The following is a 21,545-nucleotide window of genomic DNA, read 5'->3' on the forward strand; positions in this document are numbered from 1 at the left end:
GACTTTCAAGCAGAGTATTGATGAATACACATGTTGCAATCGCTCAAAGCTATCAAGCATTCCTCTTCACTGCTTCGACAATGGTCTTCGCCGTCAACTCAGTCGCAGTAACGTTCGGACAATGCCCAACATCTAGCTCAACGACATCTATCTTTTTCCCCTTCTCCTGCTCAATGAACTCGATGCAGCCTCGTTGAAAGCTCGGGGTCAGCACCTCATCCCCTTTGCAGAAAATCCAGGTCACGGGATTCTGTAAATAGGAGGCGTACTGGATCTTGTCGTTAAACGCACGCACCGAGTGGCACCACTGCCTCGAAACCCATAAGTCGGCCTGCTCTTTTGGTAGATCGCTGAAAACAGTCCCTGCGGACTTCTCGCTCTGTCTCAAGAATTCGGGGTTCTGGGGTAACGCAGAGTATCAGCAAGGCAAATCCGTCTCCTTCGCACAGGTGCTCTCCACGAATTGACTCGGCAGCAACACTTACCTCTTCCGAAGGCTGCATGAAGTCGAACTCAGGCAGACGCCCGGCACAGGTCTCCGTCGAGTTCGATCCGACGGCCCCAACAATGCAGCTTAAGTAGATGATTCGGACGATGCCGCCGCGCTTGCCAGCCCTCGCACGTTCGGCCTTGCTCAAACCGTGTGCGGCGTCGGTGGTGACGAGTCCTCCATATGAGTGGCCGACGACAACGACTTCTTTGCCCTGATCCACAAGAGCCTCGATCTTTTCATGCATGTATGCCGCGTCCTCTGTCAGACCCTGGGGCTCAGCATTCTTTGGATCATCGGTGTACGATCGCAGATTGTGCGTTTCTGCTTCGAAGCCTTGTTTGGTTAAGGTAGATACCAGATCATTGTAGAAGACCACCGGGCATGCGCCGCCTGGAATCACGAAGATGGTGGGATTGCTGCTGGTGGTAGTGTCTAGAACCATTGTGAAGCGATAAGGACTCGGTGCTGTATCACTTTCCCCCAAAGTATTCCAGTGTACGTGGAATGCTTCATCTTCCGCAGCACGTTGCTAGACGAGGATATATACCGTCTGCTGGGTGATGCTCGACATCTTCGTCTAAGTGAGGCTTACAAATGCAGTCTCGCTGGAATCCATTGTATGTGGAGTATGCCATTTTTCTATACACTTACAGGTGGGCATTGTTACCCTCTTTGTCTCGGGCCAGGAGCAAAAGAGCAAGATCTGGCATGTCCTGCCAAGGCGCCCTGACAATCGAGCTAGAAATCATTAGCGCACCCGCCCCCGTTGTTCCATTCTGCTTTCGGTGCCGACAAATACCTGAGTTCGAGTTAACTCCACTGTTTTATGACATTGACCCCGCAGCCCCATACACGCGGGCACCGCCATGCATACATGGCTAAGACGGCCTCCACTGCAGCACGTAGGCGTCTGTCGGCTTGATGCGCTGATTAGAGGTCGGGCCGTTGATGCAACTTTCATGAGGTATTGTACCCAACGCTGACAAACGCATGGGTGCACGCAATAGAGCGTCGGGCTATGCGGAGAGAACGGTAGGATAAATCCAGTACAGACCCGACTCAAAACGCAGCGCCCACGTGAGCAGCATGAAACGATGGGTTCCCTATCTGCATCAGCAGACCTCGCGCTCCTCGTGATTCCAGGTGCAGCCTCGCCGGCGAGCTTCTATGAAGACTTCGTAACAGAAGTCCGCAAAGTCACGGGCCTTCAAGTCGACGTTTACAGCAATCCTTCCGGAGCTGTCTCGGATCCGCCAGCTGGACTGACAGAAGACGGACGCTTCTGGGCATCGAAGATCGAAGAACTCAGCTCCCAAGGCAAAGAAGTGATTCTTGTACCACACTCATACGGTGGACTCGTTGCCAACGAGGCTGCAAAGGGCCTCGAAGTGGCCGTACGGCAGCAGCAGAGTCTCACTGGCGGCGTGAAGAGGATCATATACGTGACATGCGTGGTCGGTGGCGTAGGAGAGACCAGCAGCGAGGTCTGCTCGCCGTTGGATTTTGACTGGTTGCTCCCGATGGATGGCGTACGTAGCGTGTCCGTACGAACATTCACTTACTGACTGTGCCAGAACGACCAATTCGTCATCAACACGGATAGAGGCGCGCACCGTGTGTATAACGACATGCCACTTGCGAAAGCGCAGAGCTTCATACCGAAGATGAGTCCGCAGTCGGTGAAGAGCTTTAACGACAAGATCGTCTCCGATTCGTACACACACATACCGATGACTTATGTCCTCTGCACGAGAGACAACTGTCTCACGCCTGAGTGGCAGGAGGGAAGGATCGCGTGGCTTCAAAGCCAGAGACAACAGCCCGTGGAGACAGTGCGGCTCGATGCCGACCATTTCCCGCAGCTAGGTGCTACACAAGCGACGGCGAAGGTTGTGGCGGATGTTGTTGCCGGTCTGTAGATCCGTTTCAACAGCCGGAGCAAGCCAAGCGCGAGTGGATTTGTCGTAGAGAAGTCGACTGTGCGGTATAACTATCGCTTTTGCGTATCTCTGTGCTGTTGAGACTCGGGACCCTCTTCGTCATGCGGAAATATCATATCGATCCGTCTGATCTCTGACCGGCTTGTACAGGAAGTACTCGAAAGTAGCTTGTGCTGCCAGTCCATTCAGATCCGACGCCGCTACGCCAACGAAGGCACCCGTGAAGCTGCCGTGCGCCTGATGCCCACCACACTCATCCGACAGAATCGAAGCTGCGTACACCGGACCAATAGCTTCCAGTTCTTTGCCTTCCAGTGCGTAGAAGAACTGCAGTGAGTCGCCCCGGAGCCTAAGCGCCAGCCTGACCTTGCCCGTGTCCGGAATCGCAACAGGTTCCGGCAAAGTCTCCAGTTTGCCTTCTGGATACGAGATCTCCGAACTCTGCAACTGTAGCTGTCTCTTGCCATTGGCGTCTGCTGATACTGTGAGGTAGAAGAAGTTGTATCGACAGTAGTACGCCGTAAGGCCAGCAAATTGCCTCTCGTCTTCGGGCGAGAAGTCCACAATCGTCTCGGCATCATAGCTGAAATGCGTCTGTCTTCGTGCGACCAACGCTTGTTCGAACCACGATCCAATCGACTCGCGACCGATAAGCGTCAGACCTCTCTCGCCTGTGGAGAAGATCCGCTCGGGCTCTGGCGTACGAAGCCACTGGAAGTCCCGAGGCAGGCCATCCTTGAAGTCGTATCGCTTCTCTACCCAATACGACTGCTCATCGAATGTGCCCGGGACTTCGACATACAGGGACGGTACAGGCCCGTTCTTGACGTACAGCCAGTCGTCCTTCCAATATGCTTCCTGCAGGTTGGTCTCACGTCCGAGGATACAACGACGCTTCTGCGTGATCGGCCGCCCGCCAAGATGAACCATGTAGGTCTTGCCCTCTGGAGTCTCGACGATATCTCCATGGCCCGCTCGCTGTATTGCGGCAAACGGCGAATCCTTGGAAGTGATCACGTATTTCTGCGGATGGTCTTCGTAAGGGCCCCAGATATCTCGGGATCGAGCGAGCGTACAGGCGTGGTCGTAAGCTGTACCACCTTCCGCTGTGAGCAGATAATACCATCCATTGCGTTTGTACAGATGTGGTCCTTCGACGAGATCGAGCTCTGTACCGCGATACACGTTCTTCCTCGGACCTACCAGCTTCCCGGCTTTGCCGTCAAATTCCTGCAGCATGATACCGGCAAAGGCGCGAGGTCGTCTAGTATGATCCCAGAGCATGTTGACAAACCACTTCCGGCCATCTTCATCGTGGAAAAGCGATGGATCAAAGCCGGACGAGTTGGCGTATATCGGATCAGACCATGGTCCCTCAATTGCTGGCGCGTGGACGATATAGTTGTGCGTGTCCTTGAATGAACCGTCTTTGCGTTTCACGTCGGTATAGACAAGCCAGAACTTCTCGCCGTCGTGAGTCAGACACGGCGCCCAAACGCCACAGCTGTCCGGATCACCACGCATGTCGAGCTGTGCTTTCCGAGTCAAAGGACGTGTGACGAGCTCCAGTTGGCCAAATCCTTGGAATGGTGGATCTGGACGCCGGGGAACCATTCGAAGGTCGACGTTGCGATGTAGTAATCCTCGCCAACCCGCAGTATCGAGGGGTCGGCGTTGAAGCCGGGCAAAATTGGATTGCGAACTCGAGGCATGTTGTTTACGTACGAGGCGATGGTGTCGATTAGTCCTTGATCACTAAAACGTCCAAGTTGCCCTCGCGATCTGGGACTGAGGCAATGTCGAGATCATATGAGGTACTGCACTGCAGAGAAGTCCGCCGGAACAGAACAAAATAGCCTATTCAGGCTGAATTTGTAGGGCTCAGTCATCCGAGCGGCCACTGCCGAGGGCTTGAAATGGCCTGAACATTTTCTCCAACTTGGATGGCTTCCCAGCGTCGCCGTTGCAACAACTGGCCAGAACTCGACTGGACGAGCTTCCCTTTTCGTTGGAGGATGTTGGCTGTTGTGAGGTGACTGATGTAGTCCGCACGGCTGCTTGGGAGCTTCGTTCAGGCGTGAAGGGTGGCCCCCAACGCAGTGCGGGTTTATTGGGATGTCCGGGGTCGACGCGCTTTGCCATCGTCTACGCTTGCGCACAACTTCACGCGTGCGCTGAGCTTGACTTGCATGCGAGGTTACTCGGGCATGTACTATGTTGTGAGAATGAATCGTCGCTGCACCGAAGCCTGAGCATAGAATCTGAACGTGGAGCAACGACTTGAAGTACGAAGTAAGGATCCAAATTCGCGACTGCAATGACGTCGCGGCCTTCGGAAATTGCAGTGGCGTGCCCGTGTGGCTGGGGCTTTGTGGCACGCGTCTCTGATATCTCGCGCTCCATTACTGAATAAAGTCGTGCAGTCATGCACACACAACACACTTGGGCAGCCCTGAAGCTGTACTCCGTGGCGTGAGACTCTTGGCGGATAAGATGCACACTTCAAAGCCTGCCCAGCAGTACCGACACAACGGTATTATACAGCATCGAGAGCTAGCCGTCGACCTGGCAATGATTCGACGGCTTTATCGCTTGAAGGTCGCCCGTTGGCTCGAGCCAGCGCCAAGGGTGGCGGACAACAGCCTGTAGCGACGAGGGACGGTGACAAGACGGTGGAACGCCAGCGTCCGGCGATTTCTTCGCGGGCTGGATGTTTGAAGCACGCAGTCCCAGCCGATGATTATCTCAGTCCACTCCCAGCACTTTCACGAACGCAGCCATGTCCTCGACGGTATCCATCTGCCAACAAGCCGTGATCACCTTTTGCACCTTGTTCTCGTCCAGCACGGCACTTGCGAGACCCCGAAACTTCGCTTCGATCTGCTGCTCCGTCATTGGTCTCGCCAGCGAGCCTGTGGCATGCTCTACTCGAAACACTTCCTCGTCTCTGCCATCCAATATCACCTTGATGACCGCAGCATCATCTGCAATGCCCTCATCGGTCTGGACGGCGATCTTTTCTCTCAAAGTCCTCGCACTGTCGTCTCTGCAGCCGTCATCAGAGAACTGTTTTGGGCCTGCTTCGCCGTACAGCATACCGCTCGCAATCCCATGGTACAAGCTGAAGATAGTCTCTAGGCCCGTCCTTGGATGGCGGACGTTGCACAGGCGCGTGCATTGCGGACTGACTGTGGCCTCGATCCTCTCGACGCTCTTCGCCGTTGCGTTCGCATCACTGAGCCATGACTTAACCTGGATCCCGGCATCGATCAGCGGATGCACCACAATGCCACATGGATACGGCTTGAACGTGTTCTGCAAGATCTGCCAGTCTTTTGTCTTGCTGCGTGCCAACGTATCGATCTCGTCCTCTTTGACAGTGTCAGAGACAAGCCTCGCCCATGCCTCGATACTGCCCTCACAGCTCTCAACCCCATGCGATGCCAGTCCTGCGGCCGTCAAGCCGTTTTGCGCGCCTCTTCCCATATGCAAGGTCTTGGTGTCTGTTCCAAACATCGCTCTCGTCCCTGCAGCCATCGAGCTTGCATGACCCAGTGCTGCTGCAAATCGCTTGCTGTCGAGCTTCATCCCCTTCGCGACACCAGCAGTGGCGCCAAAAGTGCCAGTTGTGCCGGTGATGTGCCATCCAGACTTATAGTGACCAGGACTAACTGCCATACCCACCGCAATCTGAGCTTCTACGCCAACAACGAATGCTAGCAGAAAGTCCTTTCCAGTCATAGGTTGCTGCTCTGCCAACGCAAGTAATGCCGCTAACGCAGTCCCGGAGGGATGATTTACAGTCCTCAGGTGCGTGTCGTCGAAGTCTGCTGTCGTTATCGCGACGCCATTGATGAGTGCGGCGTACTCTGCACTCGTGCGATTCCTGCGGCCAAGGATCGTTGCAGCTTCTCTTTCGGTCTGCGTGTTTTGGACGTACCGGAAGACTTTGGCAGCTGGCGCGTGAAGCGCATAGCCGAGGCCGCAGGCGAGAGCATTCAGGATGGACTTCTTAGCGGCAAGTACGACCTCGGATGGGAGTTGATCATACTTGAGATCTGAGAGAAAGGTGGCTAGATTCGCCGTGTGATCTTCCATGATCCGTGCACAGTGTTCGCCGGAAACGGTGTCGTGCAAGGCGAACGAATATATTTGCCCGTGAACCCCACACGGAGCACTGCTTCTCCAATCGGGGTAGATGCTGTATTTGACATGCGTGAGACTGCACGCCTCAGGCAGCCCTGGAAGCACATAGAACCCCCCGCGTTCGGACTCTATCCAGTATTCTCATGGAACATCATCTGTGACGAGACATTCCTTAGGAGGCCAGCGCCATCGCCTTTCGTCTCAATACAAATGCAGTTCAATGCCCATATCGTATGTGAATTCGTTCGCGAGTTCTAAAGGGTGAAGGGTTGAGTTCATGTCTCGTCGGGCCCAGACTTCCTGGAGAATGGACCAAGCCGTTCGATCAACAAGCTTGTTCCTCCGATCAAGAAATGCTTGATACTCCTTGGTCAACAGCGTCCTTGTCGATGTCCCTCCATCAGTGTGCAGCGCTGCGGTGAACAATGGCCACAGAACACAGTCGCGCAGTGGAATCTGGAACGAATCGTCGGTCGTGTCACGCAGCATTTTCACACAAGAAAGAATGCGCATCACGAGACTGTCAGTCTCGGCGCTCTGGACATTGTCACTCGACCCAGAGACCTCTCTTGATGCATGCTGGGCGAGCAAGATCGTCAATCGGAACGCTTCCCAGAACGGATATTGTAAGCTGTGCTCGGCTTTGACATCGGGTGTCCAGTCCAATAATTGTGGCTTGACATTCTGACCTTCGCCCAGCTTAGCAATAATGTCCAGCAGAGAGCGAGGCAGCCCGGACACCGGCTCGATGCCACCTCTCGCCAACGGAGCGACCAGTCGACTCCAGATCCGTCTGCAGGGGTTACGCCGTCCGAGCGTTGCTCCTGGTAGGTCCAGCAGGCCTGCACCTTCGACGACCCACACCGTGAGGCTGTCATGTTGCATTGCCGTGGGGCCGCGCTCAGTGATCATCGTTTCCAAGCCGGACAGATGTATCGTCCAGAGAAGCAGGGTCGATATCTGAACAGCGAATAACGTCAGCCTCATCGGAAGGCGCTCAACAGCAGATGGGCGAGGCTTACAGAGACCGTGCACAGGAGGAGGCCGGTCACTAGCATGTCGTCGTCGTGAATCTGTCCACGCTGAAGTCGCCATTTGTACAAGTCAAGAGCCTGCCCGAGATAGTGCGAGAACCGAGACCGGTGTGATGGAGTGTTGTAGGCTTGATATGCGAGACATACTCTCGCCACCAGCCAAGATGTCTCCGACAGAGGCACTACCTTGGTTCCTAGCAAGTTCTCTCCGAGAGTACGACAAAGCCGTAATTGGCCATCTGTTCGGACTAGAAGTAGGCAAGATCTTGTCAGTCGAGCCTTAAGACCGTCCTACACAATTGCGGAAGGCATCGAGTAAAGCAAAGGAAGCTGTTCGCCGGTTCTAGACTTACATGCGTTGAGAAGACTGGCCTCGGCTTCTTCGTCATTTGAATCCAACGCCGCGTCCTCGTGAGTCTTCTCAGCAGTGACGGCAACAGGCTGAGTGCTTGGAGGTGTTGCAGCGCTGCAGGCGGGAGCCTTGTTTGGGGGATGCGCGATTGGCGTGGAAGGCGTGACCGATTCGTTGACATCCCGTTCTGGAACTGATCCGTTCAAAATCGGGCTGTCTTCGACGTCCCGTCCACAGCGTCCAGAGTCGGTTTGATCATCCTTAGCAAGCCTCTCTTGCCGTGTCGACGTGCCACGGCTTGACGTCCATACGAAACGGACCGCGTAGCCTTCGCAGTGTCGCTTCGCGCGTACGCATGATCCGCAATTGGGCTTCCCTTCATCACACTTGCGATGAAGGCGTCTGCAAGTCCAGCATCCGGACCGGGAACGCCTCGCGTAGCCTTTATCGCGGTTGTCCGAAACCAGCGGAGGTCGCACACGGGACCGCGCCATTCAGTTGAGCTCGGTGGGCACGAAGTCTGGGGTGCGCGATATGCATGTGGTTATCGGAGCCGCCCCCAGATTCGATGCGGTTCTGGTGCCCAGATACATCCTGTTCATGAAGTGATGGCGTGTATATCTGCTGCAGGCAGATTGTCGCGGGTCCGGCACGAAACAAGGGGACCATGGCTTGCATGGTTGAGTGGGGTTGATCGGCTGGCACACAGAGTTTGGGCCACATTCGCCAGCTCTTATCGGCGCCACATCTGGACTAGCGTCCGAGCCATATGCTTGTCAATTGTTTATATCGCGTGGCAGACCGACATAGCTGTTCATGCGTACTCGCCAGCAAAGCTGCGTAGTTCCTCAGGTGCATAATCCCTTCTCAACAGAGCAATGACAAGAAAAGTGCCCGCTGGCGTCAGCAGCGTCGAGGTAAAGGGTCTGGGAACTTTACGTGGTGTATCTTATACAGACGGCGTCCGTCAGTTCTATGGGATCCCGTACGCGCGACTGAAGAAACGATGGACACTGAGTAAGCTGGCGGCATCGTGGGAGAATGATGCTCATGACGGAACCAAGCTTGGGTTTGCAGACCTGCTCCAATACACTGCTGAGACTGATTGTGGTCAGGAAGCATTACCCTATACCTCCTCAGCATGATAGCACCAATGATCCGAGAGTGCCAGTAAAGGAAATCGAGCAGTTCTCAGGCTGGATTCCCGACGAACTTGAGTGTCTCAATCTCAACTTGGCTGTGCCGCCACAGTCCGCCTCCGGAGCTGGTCCATATCCTGTGATGGTATATATCCACGGCGGCGCATATTGGTTTGGAGGCAACTTCGTGCCCATATATGACGTTGCAAACTTAGTCTCCCACTCCGTCAAGCAGGACCATCCGGTGATTGCAGTTTCGATCAACTACCGTCTCGGGATAGGCGGTTTTCTTGCGTCAAGGCAGATTGGGGAGGAGCTTAAGAAGGACGGCTTCGCAGGCAATGGCAATTTCGCTCTGCGAGACCAGCAGGTGGCATTGGATTGGATCCAGAGATACATCGCCCAGTTCAACGGAGATCCAGACAACGTCACAATCTTTGGAGAGTCGGCCGGCGGTATTTCGGTTGCCCATCAGGTCATGGCAGCGCGACCAGCAAAGTTTAGACGTGCAATCCAAATGTCTGGGTCATTGAACTTGACAGAGAGCTGGCCAATCGAGCGACATCAGAAGAGATATGACTGGCTGTGTCAGTATTTGGGCATCGACCTCTTGCAGCAGACAGCCTCGATCAACTGCGGAATGTGTCACAGGAGGAACTTTGCAAAGCAACGCTTGTTATCGAGCCATCCGACTTCACTGTGTACAACACCTGTGACGACGGCCACTTCCATGGAGAACGACCGGGCCTCGCCTATGGGTCAGCTCTGCCTCCATGGCTCGACTCGATCATGATCGGCGACACTCTGGACGAGGGAGAGCTGTGGCGAGGCGTTGTGTCCAAGCATGACGTCCCGTTCTATCGCAAACGCTTAGAGTTGCACATGTCGACCGCTGAAGCTGCTCGGGTGTGCGAACTGTATGGTATCTCTGCTGAGGCTCCAAGAGAACAGTCGATCCAAGGCCTTGTTGATATGACTGCCGACATGATGTTCAAGATGCAGAACTATGTCATTGCTCATCGATCAAACGTCAAGAAGACTTTTGCATACCACGTTGACCAGCGTTCGACGCTTGATCATTGCCTCAAAGGACAGGCTTACCATGCCATCGACCTGCTGTACGTCTTCCTCAACGGGAAGGAAGCCATGTCGGCAGAGCAGATTGTACTTGCAGAAAGAATGGCATCGGATTGGATTGCTTTTGCGCATGGAAAAGAGCCGTGGGAGCCTTTCGCCAGCAACAAGCGATGGATGATATATGGACCAGAGAAGCATCAATCCACATGGGATCTTCAGAGTGAGGTCCAGGACGAGCCAGTCCGTCGATACAGCCGCTTTCGGGCGCTGCTGAAGGATGGACTGTACGAGAAGCTCTACAATGCCGTCCAAGACATTGCGCACGAGCGTTACAGGCTCGAAGGATACAAGCCAGAGCTTCCGAATTGAGGTCGCATTCAATAGCGAGGCGGCATTCTTGCTTTGCCATAGTGGTCGCGGTCATCACAAGTCGTATCGACAGACAGAGGAGCTTAGATCACGAGTTCGTTATAGGCGTGTGCGCTGAGCGGTGATTCATCGGGACGGTCTTTGTGGCATGGAAGATTCTTGGGCGAATGCCAGTAGTCGTGGTTGGGCGTGGCCGTAGATGCGGGTGATCGACTGGCGCCCTCCACCACTCGACATCAGCTCAACACGTTCGCTGTGTTGTCCGCATTGGGCACAGAGCGCTGATTTCCACCTTTGATACACGCGTTGGTCTTAGATAAGGGGCATACACATTCAGACCCGGTTTGCCGGTCGTAGAGCTCGCATCATTGGAGGCTGCTCGATGTCGCTCGTCATCCTTGACCTCCACGCCATGGCTAGCACCTACCGATAGGCTCTGCCGGTCAGTGTGTGCATGCCGCTTGAAGTGATTGAGAGGGGAAGGGAAAGTGCCACGCACGCGACAAAAGTTCTCCACTCACGCGCTAGAGAGCTAGACCAAATCTGGAGCTGATAACCGCATGCACAGCTCCTCAAGTTTAGCTTCACGACGAGCTTTCAGACGAACACATTTCCAGACGTCGACCTTGGCTATAAGACCAGCACGACGCGATGATGTTGTTCGACAGCCGTCAAGCAGTCTGCAGACTGATCGCAGTGGTACGCCGCGACGCAATTTCACGCAGTTTCAGCCGTCTGCCATGGCCGACGCCGTAGAAGAACATGACGCGCCGGGCACAGTCCTCCTGGCGGAAAGTATGTCGATCCTTTGAATCAAAGCCGCGATGCGGAGAGCGCTGACACTTCTGCAGAACAGGGAAGCACGAATCGCATTCTGCTACACCCGACGCCTTCGGAGGACCCAAACGATCCGTTGGTATGTTGCTCGCGTTTTCTGATATGGACTCGGTCTAATATGCAGGGAAGAATTGGTCGCCGTTCCGGAAGAACATCAACTTCGGCCTCGCTTGCGTATATGTCTGCTTGACCTTCGTCCAACTCGACAACGCGTACGTGGCATATGAGCCCTACTCCGAGGATCTCGGCGTCACCTATGACAGCTACAACCAGTCGATCGCATTGAACTATGCAGGCCTGGCCGTCGGCAGCATTTTCTTCATCCCTTTCGTTCATCGATATGGCAGGCGTCCGCTATATCTGGCAAGCATGGTGGTGCAGCTTGCAGCATGCATCTGGGCCGCTACATGCACAATTCCGGCGAATTGATTGCCAACTCCTTTGTCGGCGGACTCGGAGGCGCACTCAGTGAAACGATTGCAGTCGTTACGATCGGCGACTTGTACTTCGTACACCACCACGCGTTGTTGAACGGTATCTTCCTGTTCATGCAAAGCATCGGTGCTTATATCGGGCCCGTCGTCATGGGCTACGCCGTGCAGAACGTGGGATGGCGATGGATGTGGAACATCACCTCGATCATGATTGGCGTGACGCTTGCCGCAAGCCTGCTTCTGTTCGAGGAGACGAAGTACGTGCCAGTGTGCAACGGCGAGGCCAGCAGCACTCCGACCCAGAACACATCGCCTGAGAGCTCGAGCTTGAAAGCTGGAGATGGCGCAATCGATCTCGATGAGACCCAACGTGTCACCACAACCGAGCTGGCCTACAATCGCAGGTCCTACAGACAGCGAATGGCGCTCGTGACTCCAACAGATGAACCAATCTTGCGCCACTTCTATCAGCCAATCTCGATACTTTTCGCCATCCCTGGGGTCGCTTACTGTGCCATCACATACGGTACCATGCTGGCGTGGATCTCCATGCTAAGCTCGGCACAGAGTTACTACACCTTACTTCCGCCATACAATCTCGATCCGAATCAAGTCGGACTTCTTAGTCTGGGACCATTCATTGGCCTGTTCGTGGGTACCATTATCTTCTCGCCTGCAAGCGACTGGTCCATCGTCAAGCTCTCTACCCGCAACAAGGGCGTCTTCGAGCCCGAAATGCGTCTCTGGCTCTCGTTCCTCGGCGCTGCATTAGGCTTCGTGGGAATCTTGGTATTTGGTTACTGCTTGGGACAGGTCAGTACATTTTACTGCCTAGAGAAATGCCGTTCAGTCCACTGACGATCATCGTTACATCAGGGTCGCTCAATATATGCTGTTTTGGCTGGCTACGCCATCTATAACGCAGGCTGGGTTATATGCGCGGACGTCTCCCTTACTTATGTCCTGGATTGCTACCACAATGTACGTTCTTGTCGAAGCCGCGTTGAAGTCGACTAACACCAAGACAGATCGTTGGTGACGGCATGGTCGCGATTGTCTTTTGCCGCAATATTATTTCCGTTGTGATGTTATTCATATACACGCCATGGATCGAGCACATGGGTATCCAGAACACCTTTCTTGTGGTGGCAGTCATCTGCTTGGTCGTCTGCGTGGCCTGTCCAGTCGTGCTCCTGCTCTTCGGGAAGCGCCTCCGGATTGCCACTGCAAAGAGGTATCGAGATCTGTCTGGAAGGCAGGTGAGACATCGTTGAAAGGCCTGTGACCATGATAGGAAGGAGGCTGTTATGGTGGCAGTCTTTGCGGGGTCACATGCCTATACACAAGCTTCGCTTTAGGAAACTTTTTAAGAATCTTCTGCCTCATGGCCCTGTGTTCCAGGACATCAGCCAAACCTTCACTTGGTCACCCGCATCTGCCAGCACCACCTCCTCGATCACTTCGAATCCACATCGCTCGTAGAGTCTTTTGCTCTCAAGCGAAGTACTCTCCAAGACGACGACAGCAGGCCCATCTCTGCTGATTTCACTGAGCACCTCATTTAGCAGTCGTTTGCCAATTCCTCTGCCCTGAAGGGCGGGTCTGACCGCTATGACTTCCAGATACCACATCTCGCGTGGGGCGAAGGCCGTTCTCAACCTATCCAGATTGCGGTCGTGTTCTTCCATCATAGTCTGTAGGCGCTGCTTGTATATCAGTACATGTTTGAGTACGTTGCACTCTGTGTCCGCTGACTACCAGACATACCTTCGTATCAGCGCCAGGATCGACGATCGGATTCACATAGTTACAGAACCGAAACCACTGATCCTCGACCGCCTGGTACCAAGACGACTGCTTTCTGTTCTGTGGCGGATGTACAATCGCAACTGCCCCGAAGGCGCTGTCTGTGTCTGAACCGGCGTCATGCTGTTGTCGTAGTCTGAACAGCAAGCAGTCGCGCAACGAAGTCTTCACTCTGTCCATCTGCCATCGTTGGATCGAAGGGTCCAACGTTCCCCAGGGGGGTGCTCCAGGCCTCACCCATGCCACGAGTGGGTCATGCGAGAAAGAAAGCGATATCGTACGCGCAACCTCCTCAATGGTCCTCTGATCTGTTCCGAGTCAGTTTGATCACCTCCGGTAGACTTCACAGGCCCGCTGTCCTACCTTGACGAAGTCGCTCGAGCGATCCGATCGGCTGGTGTGCGGGACCGGATCGTGCGGTATCTGTCTCCAAGTTGGTCATGTTCCGTAGGTGTAAGCTAGTATCAAAAGGGAAGAGTGCACCTCTTCATCAGAGGTGTCTAGACGCATTGCGTACGAATGCAATTACTTTGCAATGTCAAGGAAGTGATGTTCTTATCATCAGCATTTCCATGCGAATGAGAGCAGAGACATGATCCGCATAGCGCCGGCAAGGTGCACCGGGAGAGCGAGGTAGGTGAGGTAGGGTATCGCTACGCGATTAGGAAAGGGTCAGTTCTAGCACGGAGATCAGTTGCGCCCGGAGGTCCGAACGCGATCCCCACGCGTTGAGAAAAACGCCTGTTACCCCGCGTCGAAATTCTTGTCCTCCTGACTCCTGGCAGCCACTATCTTTGAGTCATACCCACTTCCTACAGTTGGACCACTGCACTGCCCTTAATCTCCACGATCATGCGTGGATCTGGCAACTGCTTCACCCCTATCGTTGCCCTAGCCGGAGCGACAGCTCGTGTGGGAAAGACCTCATTCCATGCCTCGTTCATGCCCACATAGTCCCGGCCCATATCCACGATGTACACGGTAGCTTCGATGAGGTTCTTGACGCTCGCTTTGCCTCCCGTTGCAGACTTGATGATGGTGTCAATATTGTCCAGCGCGGCAGCGGTCTGTTCGCGGATGTCGAGGGACAGAATTCCATTCTTGTTCTCGCTAACCCCAGGCCACGTGCCATCAGGCCTGTTGCAAGCGATGCCGGAAACGTAAAGAACGCGGTGTGGTGTTTCGGGCGCGAGGCGTGCCTGAGGATAATGGAACAGCGGCTCCGGTGCGTCCGGCTGCGCGACATATGCTGTACCGTTCAGGGACATCGTGTGTCGTCGTGTGTACTCTTCGGGAGTGTAGCGATGAGCACGATCCCGATGAAGTGTTGCTGTGTTCGCCTTATATGACCCTCTTCAGACGATCATGGATGCAACGGCCTAGCACATTTCAAAACGCGTTGCGATATGGTGGGATTCGGTGCCTTAGCCCTTGCTGCCACACATCGCGACTGTCGGCCTGCCTTGAATTAACGCGTAGAAGACTTGCCTGAAACGGAAGGAGACGTGCCGCTCTACTGGCGAAGGCCACCCGTTGCCGTCCTTTCGCCGGAAAAGGGTTCTGCATTGGCTTTTTGCTCGGTCTAGTTGCACCCTCAACCCTTCCCGAGACCAGCTTGCTTCTGCGATCTTCTCCTCCGGCGTTCTGCAGCAAGCTTTTGTGCCGTGAAGGAGGACGGTGGCGATGAGGATTCGCAGAACTTCCAGAACGAGTCTGCTCTTTGCAGATGGCGTTCCTCGGTTGCGAATATGCTCATAAAGAAGACTTGAACCTTCAAGTGCACATACAGATGGTTCTCTAGGGACAGAATCTTGTCAACGATATCGCATATATTGTCGGCGATCAGTGCGGCTGCTTCATTCGTCTCTTTGACAGTATCCGGATGCACATGGTCAAGAGCAACGTAGAATGCTGCGATCCTCCACGAATCCTGCAACAGAAGCTTTTCATCATTCGGATTATGGCTGACCTTGAGCAGTTGAGTATGAATGCGATGGTACGCTTGGTGCGGAGCAGCTGTTGTGTAGCCCTGAGCGATCTCGACATAGAGCCTGAAGGTATCCTGCGCGCATCCCACAAGTTCGAAAAGCACTGGATCCATGTCTCTGCGATGGAAGTCATCGAATATCAAATGCCGGTCCTGATGTACGACCAGCCCCATGACATCGAACCATAGCAGCAGTGAGATGGCTTGCTTCAGGCCTGGTGTTGTGGCATACAACTGTGATAGTCCTTCAAAGTCTTGACAATGAAGGTCAAGCAATCCTCTCGCACCGTACAGATGGCGAGACCATCTGCCAAACGGTCCCTCGCGTACGTCAAGATACGCCAAGGTCGTCATTCCGAAGATCCCGAGGATGTCGCTCTCTTCCACAGCTTGATTGAGTCCTTGCAGAGCCCTGGAGTAGAGTAGGTGTTTGTTGAGCGCTTCTTGAGAGCCAATCTCTCGCAGACCTTGACTTATGTGATCCCAAGCGAAGTGCAAGACGCCGGCAACGCCTCCCTGGTCGTCAGGTCCAACGCCAACATGGGGATCTCGTGCGGCTCTTGCTTGGGCGTACTTCGACGTGAAGTAGTGCAAGTAGTCCGCCAGATTAGATGTCCAGTTGGGACTGTCTCCGACGCTCGACTGCGATGGACTTATCGGACTCTGATGCTCGATACGCAGCTTTGCGCTTGTACTTGTTGCATCGTTGCGCTCGTTGATCCTGATCTCGGACACGCCAGCGGGAGCCGAAATGCCATGATTCGATACACTTACCGCTGCTGAATCTGTGCTGGTAGGACTCCCGGCCCAGCGAACTCGGATGGCGAATCCAGGGCAGACCAGATTGTCGCGACGACACTGACCACACGCAGGTCGGTTGACATCGCACTTGATTCCTCTGCCCTGGCACGTGGAGCAGTCTCGATCGCGTCGTATGCCCCTTGGCTTTCCCTTCTTACGTTTGGCGTTCGCACTACCACTGACCGAAGTCATGGCCTAAGCGATGAACCTGGCATAATAGATCACTTTACGAACGAGCAAGTGATTCAGGTGTTGGCGAACCCGCAGAACCTCAATGAGGAAACTTCTCTAGCTCAAATCCCCGCCCCGACATGACCTCACAGAATGGGCAGTGGGGCGATAACTTCGCCTTATCTCTGCTCCAATTTTGTTGTGAGCTTTCCTCGATGGGAAAGAAACGTCTCAAACGGTTCGCGACGCGGATCACACTGTCGGCATGTAGCACTACACCGGTCTGCACAGGAAGCTTCGGCAAACCCTGATGAGGCGCCTAGAACTCAGACATCTGGCGAGCCGCGGTCCAGTCACGTCCCATCATGCCGAGAATCGGCTGAGTCGCTGAGCACCGTGCTCGAGCATCACGTTGAGGTCCAGTTCTTCTTAGCAGCTCACAAACGCATAGCAGCAACACACCATGGCTATACAGAACTACCGCGAGGTCTCGGCCATCGCACAAACGCGTCGCGACACCAAGATTGCTGCTTACCATAACCCACCAGAAGTCAAGGAGTCTTCGTTGCCAAACAATCTTACCGAGTATGCACTCAACTCAATCTACTACACGCCTGAAGAGCGAACCATTGTAGAGACAGAGGCAGATGTCATACTCGAGAAGATCGCGAACCGGGAATGGACCTCACTCACGGTCACAAAAGCCTTCTGCAAGGCATCAGCATACGCGCAAAGACTCACAAATTGTATCACAGAGGTAAGGGCATCAGAGATCCGCGCAGAAACCCGCTGAGTATCACCGAGGTCCTTTACGACGAAGCACATGAGCGTGCGCAGTACCTTGATGATTACCTCGCCAAGCATGGTAAGACTGTAGGGCCATTGCATGGGCTGCCGATTTCTCTGAAGGACTGCTTCATTGTACCACCCTACCCGGCATCAATTGGGATGTCGAACTGGGCAAACAAGGCAACAGACAAGGAACAGGTCATCGTGACGATACTGCGAGAGCTTGGAGCAGTCTTCTATGTCAAGACCAATACCCCGACAGCTATGAAGATGGCAGAAACGATCAATAATGTGTGGGGCGAGACACGGAATGCTCTTCACAAGCAGCTCACACCTGGAGGCTCATCCGGCGGAGAAGGGTCCCTTATATCCTTCAAAGGATCACCTCTAGGAGTTGGCACCGACATTGGCGGGAGCATCAGGATCCCCGCGGCTCAGGGCTTTCAATACGGGCTAAAGCCTTCTGTTGGCAGGTTTCCTGGCTATGGTGGTAGGGTTGGCGTGACTGGACAGGAGTTCCTAGTGCCAGTCAGTGGACCCATGTCAAGGTCGTTGAAGTCGCTCCAGATCTACACGAAAGCCTTGCTTTCAGCTACACCCTGGACCCGTGACCACAAGTGTGTGCCAGTCCCCTGGAGAGACAACGTCATACAACCCCCAGGGAGGAAGCTGCGTTTCGGTGTGCTTGTCGGCAATAACGACGGATCTGTTCACTGTCATCCACCGGTAGAACGTGCGCTGGATCTCACTGTTGACAAGCTCAAGGCTGCAGGTCACGAAATCATTCCATGGACGCCAAGGCATCACGACGTTATGACCAGAAATTTGGGAGCGGCACTGTCCAAGCTCGGTGGTACTGCTATTCTGAACGACATCAAGCCACACGGAGAGCCCATCTTCGGGTCTATGAAAGCCTATGAGGCCGCGGCAGATGCCGAAGAACTCCGAGTCACTCAGATCCGCGAGATGATTGCAGAACGGGACGATCTCCAGCAGGAATACTTTGAATACATGATGACTGGAGCGCCAGACGGCCAGCCGGTAGATGGTATCATCATGGCCACTGCTCCGCATGCTGCGCCCCGATTGCGAGGTCTGCAGGCTGATCAGTATATTGGCTACACGGCGCTCTGGAACTATCTTGGTAAGTTGTCCCCGCTGTATGAGTGTTGCCAGCTAATGCCATGCCAGACTTCTCTGTCTGCACCTTCCCCGTCCTTTTCGCGGATAAGGCGCAGGACAAGGCCCGGGATATGAAGTCATTTGAGGCATTTTCGGACCTTGACGCTAGGATACAGGCAGACTACGATGCAGATTTCTACCACGGGGCTCCAGTCGGGTTACAATGTGTGGGAAAGCGGTTCGAGGAAGAGAAGGTGCTCGAAATGGTGGGTGTGATTGAACAGGTGTTGAAGGCGTAGGCATACTTTAGTAGGCAAATTAATGGGATACCACTTTTCATGCTCAATTTTCTACTGGGTGAGCTTACAAACGTTTGCGTGCTTCCGGCCAGGACGCATCGCGACTCAACGGCCAGGAAAGCAGGTACCAAAGTCGCGAGGGACGGTCTTCTGGCAACGACCTTCTCGATAAATCTCTAGGCAATCTATTATCTGATAATGGCGGCTCGTGCAACACCCGCGTGTATGCTCGTTCCTCCTTGTGCTACAACAAATATCTGAAGCTCTTGTTCTTGCCATCTGTTCGGTCCGCCAGTGCTGTCTCACCAGGACGCTCTGCAGAGAGCTCCTCTGACACGATTCCATGCTCCTGGTCTCGCTTGCGGTTTTCAATGACCAAAACGATGCGTAAGATGAAGAGAGCAGCGAATGCGACCCCAAAGCAGATCATGAGAGCGGTGAATCCGGATGGGTAGTTCTGCTTTGCCTCCGATGAGAAGAAGAGGAAAGGACCAGCTAGCAAAGGATGTCAGCTCAATGTTGCACGAGACTCTTTAAGGATTTGACTCACTAATATTTCCAATGCAATAAGCAAAGAACATCATTGCCGAAGCCACAGACTTCTTGGTAAATCCTGCGACGTTCGACGCGATCATTGACTGTCCGATAGGAATCCCGCATCCAAAGACAACGAATGAGAAGAATCCAGTCAGCTTTGCGCCTGTGTTCGGTCCATATCGAATCAGGGTGGTGCCGACAATTGCTATGATATTAAGAGTCATGCCTACCCAGCACCTGGCATTCTTGACGTGGCTGCAAATGTAGGTCGAAGTCAACGCTGCGAAAGCATGGACAACGCCGACAGGTATCTGCAGAAGATAGACCTCGAATCGTGAGAAGCCCAGACCTGCAACGATAAGTGACATGAAGGTTGTGACGCCGCCGTTGGGGATTGCGATTGCCAGCTGATAGATCACAACCAGCCAAATCCTGGGGTCCGTCAATGCTTCTATCGCTTGATCCCATTTCCAGCGCCGGTCTTCGTTGAGTCCAGTCTGATTTTCATGCAGCCTGGCAATTGCTCTAGCCTTTTGTTCCGTAGACAAGAATTTGGCGTTTTGTGGATTGCTCGGCAGTAAGAAGAACAGAAGTATACCCCACAGGAATGTCACGATCCCGAGGATGACGAACAGCCACTGCCAGTTCTCGAGGACACTGGAATGGATGTGCGCGATAGCATACCCAAACAACCCGCCGAATCCGGTTCCAAAGGAAGCGCCCAGGAACCAGATTCCTAGACGAAACGGCTGCTCTGCTCTGGTGTAAAAGCTGGCAATGATGAGACCGAAGCCAGGCGCCAGACTGCTCTCAGCGGCACCCAGGAAGAATCGCGTGACTGCTAGACCTGTGAAGTTATTCGCCGCTGCATGACATGCTAGGATCGTAGCCCAGATCATGCAAGTCCCGGCCAGGAATTTTGCTAGAGGAAGTTTGACCATGAGATAGGCGGCAGGATAAGAGAGGGCCAAGTATCCAAAATAGAAGATCGATCCGGACCACGAGTATTGCGTGCCTTTGAGACCCAGTTGTTGAATCAATCCCATGACAGACGCAAGACTGAGGGTCTGCTTGTCCAGAAATTGTAGGAAGAATGAGATCGTCAGAAGGGGCATCAGGTACAAGTCGATTCTGTGCCGGAGCTTCTTGTCATCCACGGCATCAATGATGCCGGTCGCTTCGCTGACTGCATCTTCTTTGCTGTCAGCGTTGGCTCCCTTCTCTAGTTGATGGGACATGTTGTGTGGAGGGTGGTGCTGTGGATGGAAACGAGCTGATCCACGTCTGCTGTAGTTTGTCTTGTTGTGGGAGAAATACCCGCGAGCCTTGATGGGTCGATATATCTCTGTTCGGCTGAGTGGACGTCGCAATCTTCGTGGCCGTAGCCGTATCCTTAGCCGAGTGCACAAGTCACGATGGTCGATACATTGCTAGTCCGGCCTTCGGTATGAGGAGATGAAGATAGAGGTCGATAGATGCCAATGGAGCTGCGGATAGATATCTGGGTTTGCGGAGTGCTCCATCAGACGCGGGCTGTCCTGGTCTTGTCAGCGATCTATTCGGTAACTAGCGCATCGACGCACTGTGGCACGTGCAATCTAGACTGCGAGCAGTAAGCACCTGATATCAATCCATGCTTTGCTGGAGCGCGAAGTCATACCGCTCACATATGTTCGGCCCAATCGATAGATTAGCATTTCTGTGTACAGGAAACAAGGCGAAAGCGCGGCCAGACTTGTCCTTTCCCCAGCTCCGTTGGATGAAGGTATGAAGCTATTTGGTTACCTTGTAGGGCAAGTCCTCTATCCTGGTGACCCGAATAGGCAAGAACTCTGCCGTGAAGGAGCTGGGCACCACAACAGCTTGCTTACCCAGATAGGCAAGACTTCTACGTCGCCGAATCTTGAAGGCAAAAGTAGCTGAGGTAGCTCACGGCGACTCTGCGCCAGGCGTTGGGAATATGTTGGATCTCCTGTTGTTTCGGGCGCACGTGCCGCAGCGTGACTGACGCGCAGATTTGCACGGCTGATCGAAAGCATAGGCAACTTCTAAGGGCGATGAGACAAACAGCAAGGAGGTCTGCAAAACCGAAGGCCGATTATCAGAGGCGTACTCAGTAAGCAGGTTTGGCCGAACCCTTAGTCAGAATGTGGCTCAGCTCTGTACGGGAGCCTCAGCCACTCAGGTTCCTGATGTGGCCCAGGCCTTCGGA

At 54.0% G+C, this 21,545-nt stretch overlaps 12 protein-coding genes across 12 annotated transcripts; 4 read left to right on the top strand and 8 right to left on the bottom strand.

The window, feature by feature from the left end:
• Window positions 1-52: 52 nt before the first annotated feature.
• On the bottom strand, window positions 53-935 carry AB675_5297 (uncharacterized protein; the record flags this gene model as incomplete). The annotated part of the gene is made up of 2 exons (XM_018145499.1): window positions 53-400; window positions 486-935. 2 exons carry the CDS (start codon window positions 933-935, stop codon window positions 53-55), a joined length of 798 nt encoding a protein of 265 aa, XP_018001883.1.
• Window positions 936-1,587: 652 nt separating this feature from the next.
• On the top strand, window positions 1,588-2,412 carry AB675_5298 (uncharacterized protein; the record flags this gene model as incomplete). Its single annotated transcript, XM_018145500.1, has 2 exons — window positions 1,588-2,022; window positions 2,068-2,412. The coding sequence occupies 2 exons, from the start codon at window positions 1,588-1,590 to the stop codon at window positions 2,410-2,412; spliced, it is 780 nt and encodes a 259-aa protein (XP_018001913.1).
• Window positions 2,413-2,532: 120 nt separating this feature from the next.
• Window positions 2,533-4,145, bottom strand: AB675_5299 (Beta-xylosidase; the record flags this gene model as incomplete). Its single annotated transcript, XM_018145501.1, has 2 exons — window positions 2,533-3,897; window positions 3,987-4,145. The coding sequence occupies 2 exons, from the start codon at window positions 4,143-4,145 to the stop codon at window positions 2,533-2,535; spliced, it is 1,524 nt and encodes a 507-aa protein (XP_018001858.1).
• A 1,033-nt stretch (window positions 4,146-5,178) lies between these two features.
• AB675_5300 (uncharacterized protein) lies at window positions 5,179-6,531 on the bottom strand (the record flags this gene model as incomplete). The annotated part of the gene is made up of 1 exon (XM_018145504.1): window positions 5,179-6,531. One exon carries the CDS (start codon window positions 6,529-6,531, stop codon window positions 5,179-5,181), a length of 1,353 nt encoding a protein of 450 aa, XP_018002082.1.
• A 249-nt stretch (window positions 6,532-6,780) lies between these two features.
• AB675_5301 (uncharacterized protein) lies at window positions 6,781-8,322 on the bottom strand (the record flags this gene model as incomplete). The annotated part of the gene is made up of 4 exons (XM_018145505.1): window positions 6,781-7,539; window positions 7,602-7,852; window positions 7,967-8,239; window positions 8,286-8,322. 4 exons carry the CDS (start codon window positions 8,320-8,322, stop codon window positions 6,781-6,783), a joined length of 1,320 nt encoding a protein of 439 aa, XP_018001898.1.
• A 521-nt stretch (window positions 8,323-8,843) lies between these two features.
• On the top strand, window positions 8,844-10,550 carry AB675_5302 (Lipase 3; the record flags this gene model as incomplete). Its single annotated transcript, XM_018145506.1, has 3 exons — window positions 8,844-9,034; window positions 9,081-9,691; window positions 9,721-10,550. The coding sequence occupies 3 exons, from the start codon at window positions 8,844-8,846 to the stop codon at window positions 10,548-10,550; spliced, it is 1,632 nt and encodes a 543-aa protein (XP_018001875.1).
• Window positions 10,551-11,290: 740 nt separating this feature from the next.
• AB675_5303 (putative MFS-type transporter) lies at window positions 11,291-13,095 on the top strand (the record flags this gene model as incomplete). The annotated part of the gene is made up of 6 exons (XM_018145507.1): window positions 11,291-11,345; window positions 11,402-11,466; window positions 11,517-11,690; window positions 11,735-12,634; window positions 12,698-12,802; window positions 12,850-13,095. 6 exons carry the CDS (start codon window positions 11,291-11,293, stop codon window positions 13,093-13,095), a joined length of 1,545 nt encoding a protein of 514 aa, XP_018002047.1.
• Window positions 13,096-13,203: 108 nt separating this feature from the next.
• AB675_5304 (uncharacterized protein) lies at window positions 13,204-14,069 on the bottom strand (the record flags this gene model as incomplete). Its single annotated transcript, XM_018145508.1, has 3 exons — window positions 13,204-13,524; window positions 13,589-13,935; window positions 13,991-14,069. The coding sequence occupies 3 exons, from the start codon at window positions 14,067-14,069 to the stop codon at window positions 13,204-13,206; spliced, it is 747 nt and encodes a 248-aa protein (XP_018001997.1).
• Window positions 14,070-14,439: 370 nt separating this feature from the next.
• On the bottom strand, window positions 14,440-14,895 carry AB675_5305 (uncharacterized protein; the record flags this gene model as incomplete). The annotated part of the gene is made up of 1 exon (XM_018145509.1): window positions 14,440-14,895. The coding sequence occupies one exon, from the start codon at window positions 14,893-14,895 to the stop codon at window positions 14,440-14,442; it is 456 nt and encodes a 151-aa protein (XP_018002066.1).
• Window positions 14,896-15,221: 326 nt separating this feature from the next.
• Window positions 15,222-16,498, bottom strand: AB675_5306 (uncharacterized protein; the record flags this gene model as incomplete). The annotated part of the gene is made up of 2 exons (XM_018145510.1): window positions 15,222-16,335; window positions 16,389-16,498. 2 exons carry the CDS (start codon window positions 16,496-16,498, stop codon window positions 15,222-15,224), a joined length of 1,224 nt encoding a protein of 407 aa, XP_018001777.1.
• A 551-nt stretch (window positions 16,499-17,049) lies between these two features.
• On the top strand, window positions 17,050-18,796 carry AB675_5307 (Acetamidase; the record flags this gene model as incomplete). The annotated part of the gene is made up of 3 exons (XM_018145511.1): window positions 17,050-17,343; window positions 17,391-18,519; window positions 18,567-18,796. The coding sequence occupies 3 exons, from the start codon at window positions 17,050-17,052 to the stop codon at window positions 18,794-18,796; spliced, it is 1,653 nt and encodes a 550-aa protein (XP_018002023.1).
• Window positions 18,797-19,040: 244 nt separating this feature from the next.
• On the bottom strand, window positions 19,041-20,571 carry AB675_5308 (putative transporter; the record flags this gene model as incomplete). Its single annotated transcript, XM_018145512.1, has 2 exons — window positions 19,041-19,291; window positions 19,347-20,571. 2 exons carry the CDS (start codon window positions 20,569-20,571, stop codon window positions 19,041-19,043), a joined length of 1,476 nt encoding a protein of 491 aa, XP_018001872.1.
• Window positions 20,572-21,545: the final 974 nt, after the last annotated feature.

Source organism: Cyphellophora attinorum (assembly GCF_001299255.1).
Source record: "Cyphellophora attinorum strain CBS 131958 chromosome Unknown Contig8, whole genome shotgun sequence".
In the NCBI taxonomy this organism is placed as follows: Eukaryota; Fungi; Ascomycota; class Eurotiomycetes; order Chaetothyriales; family Cyphellophoraceae; genus Cyphellophora; species Cyphellophora attinorum.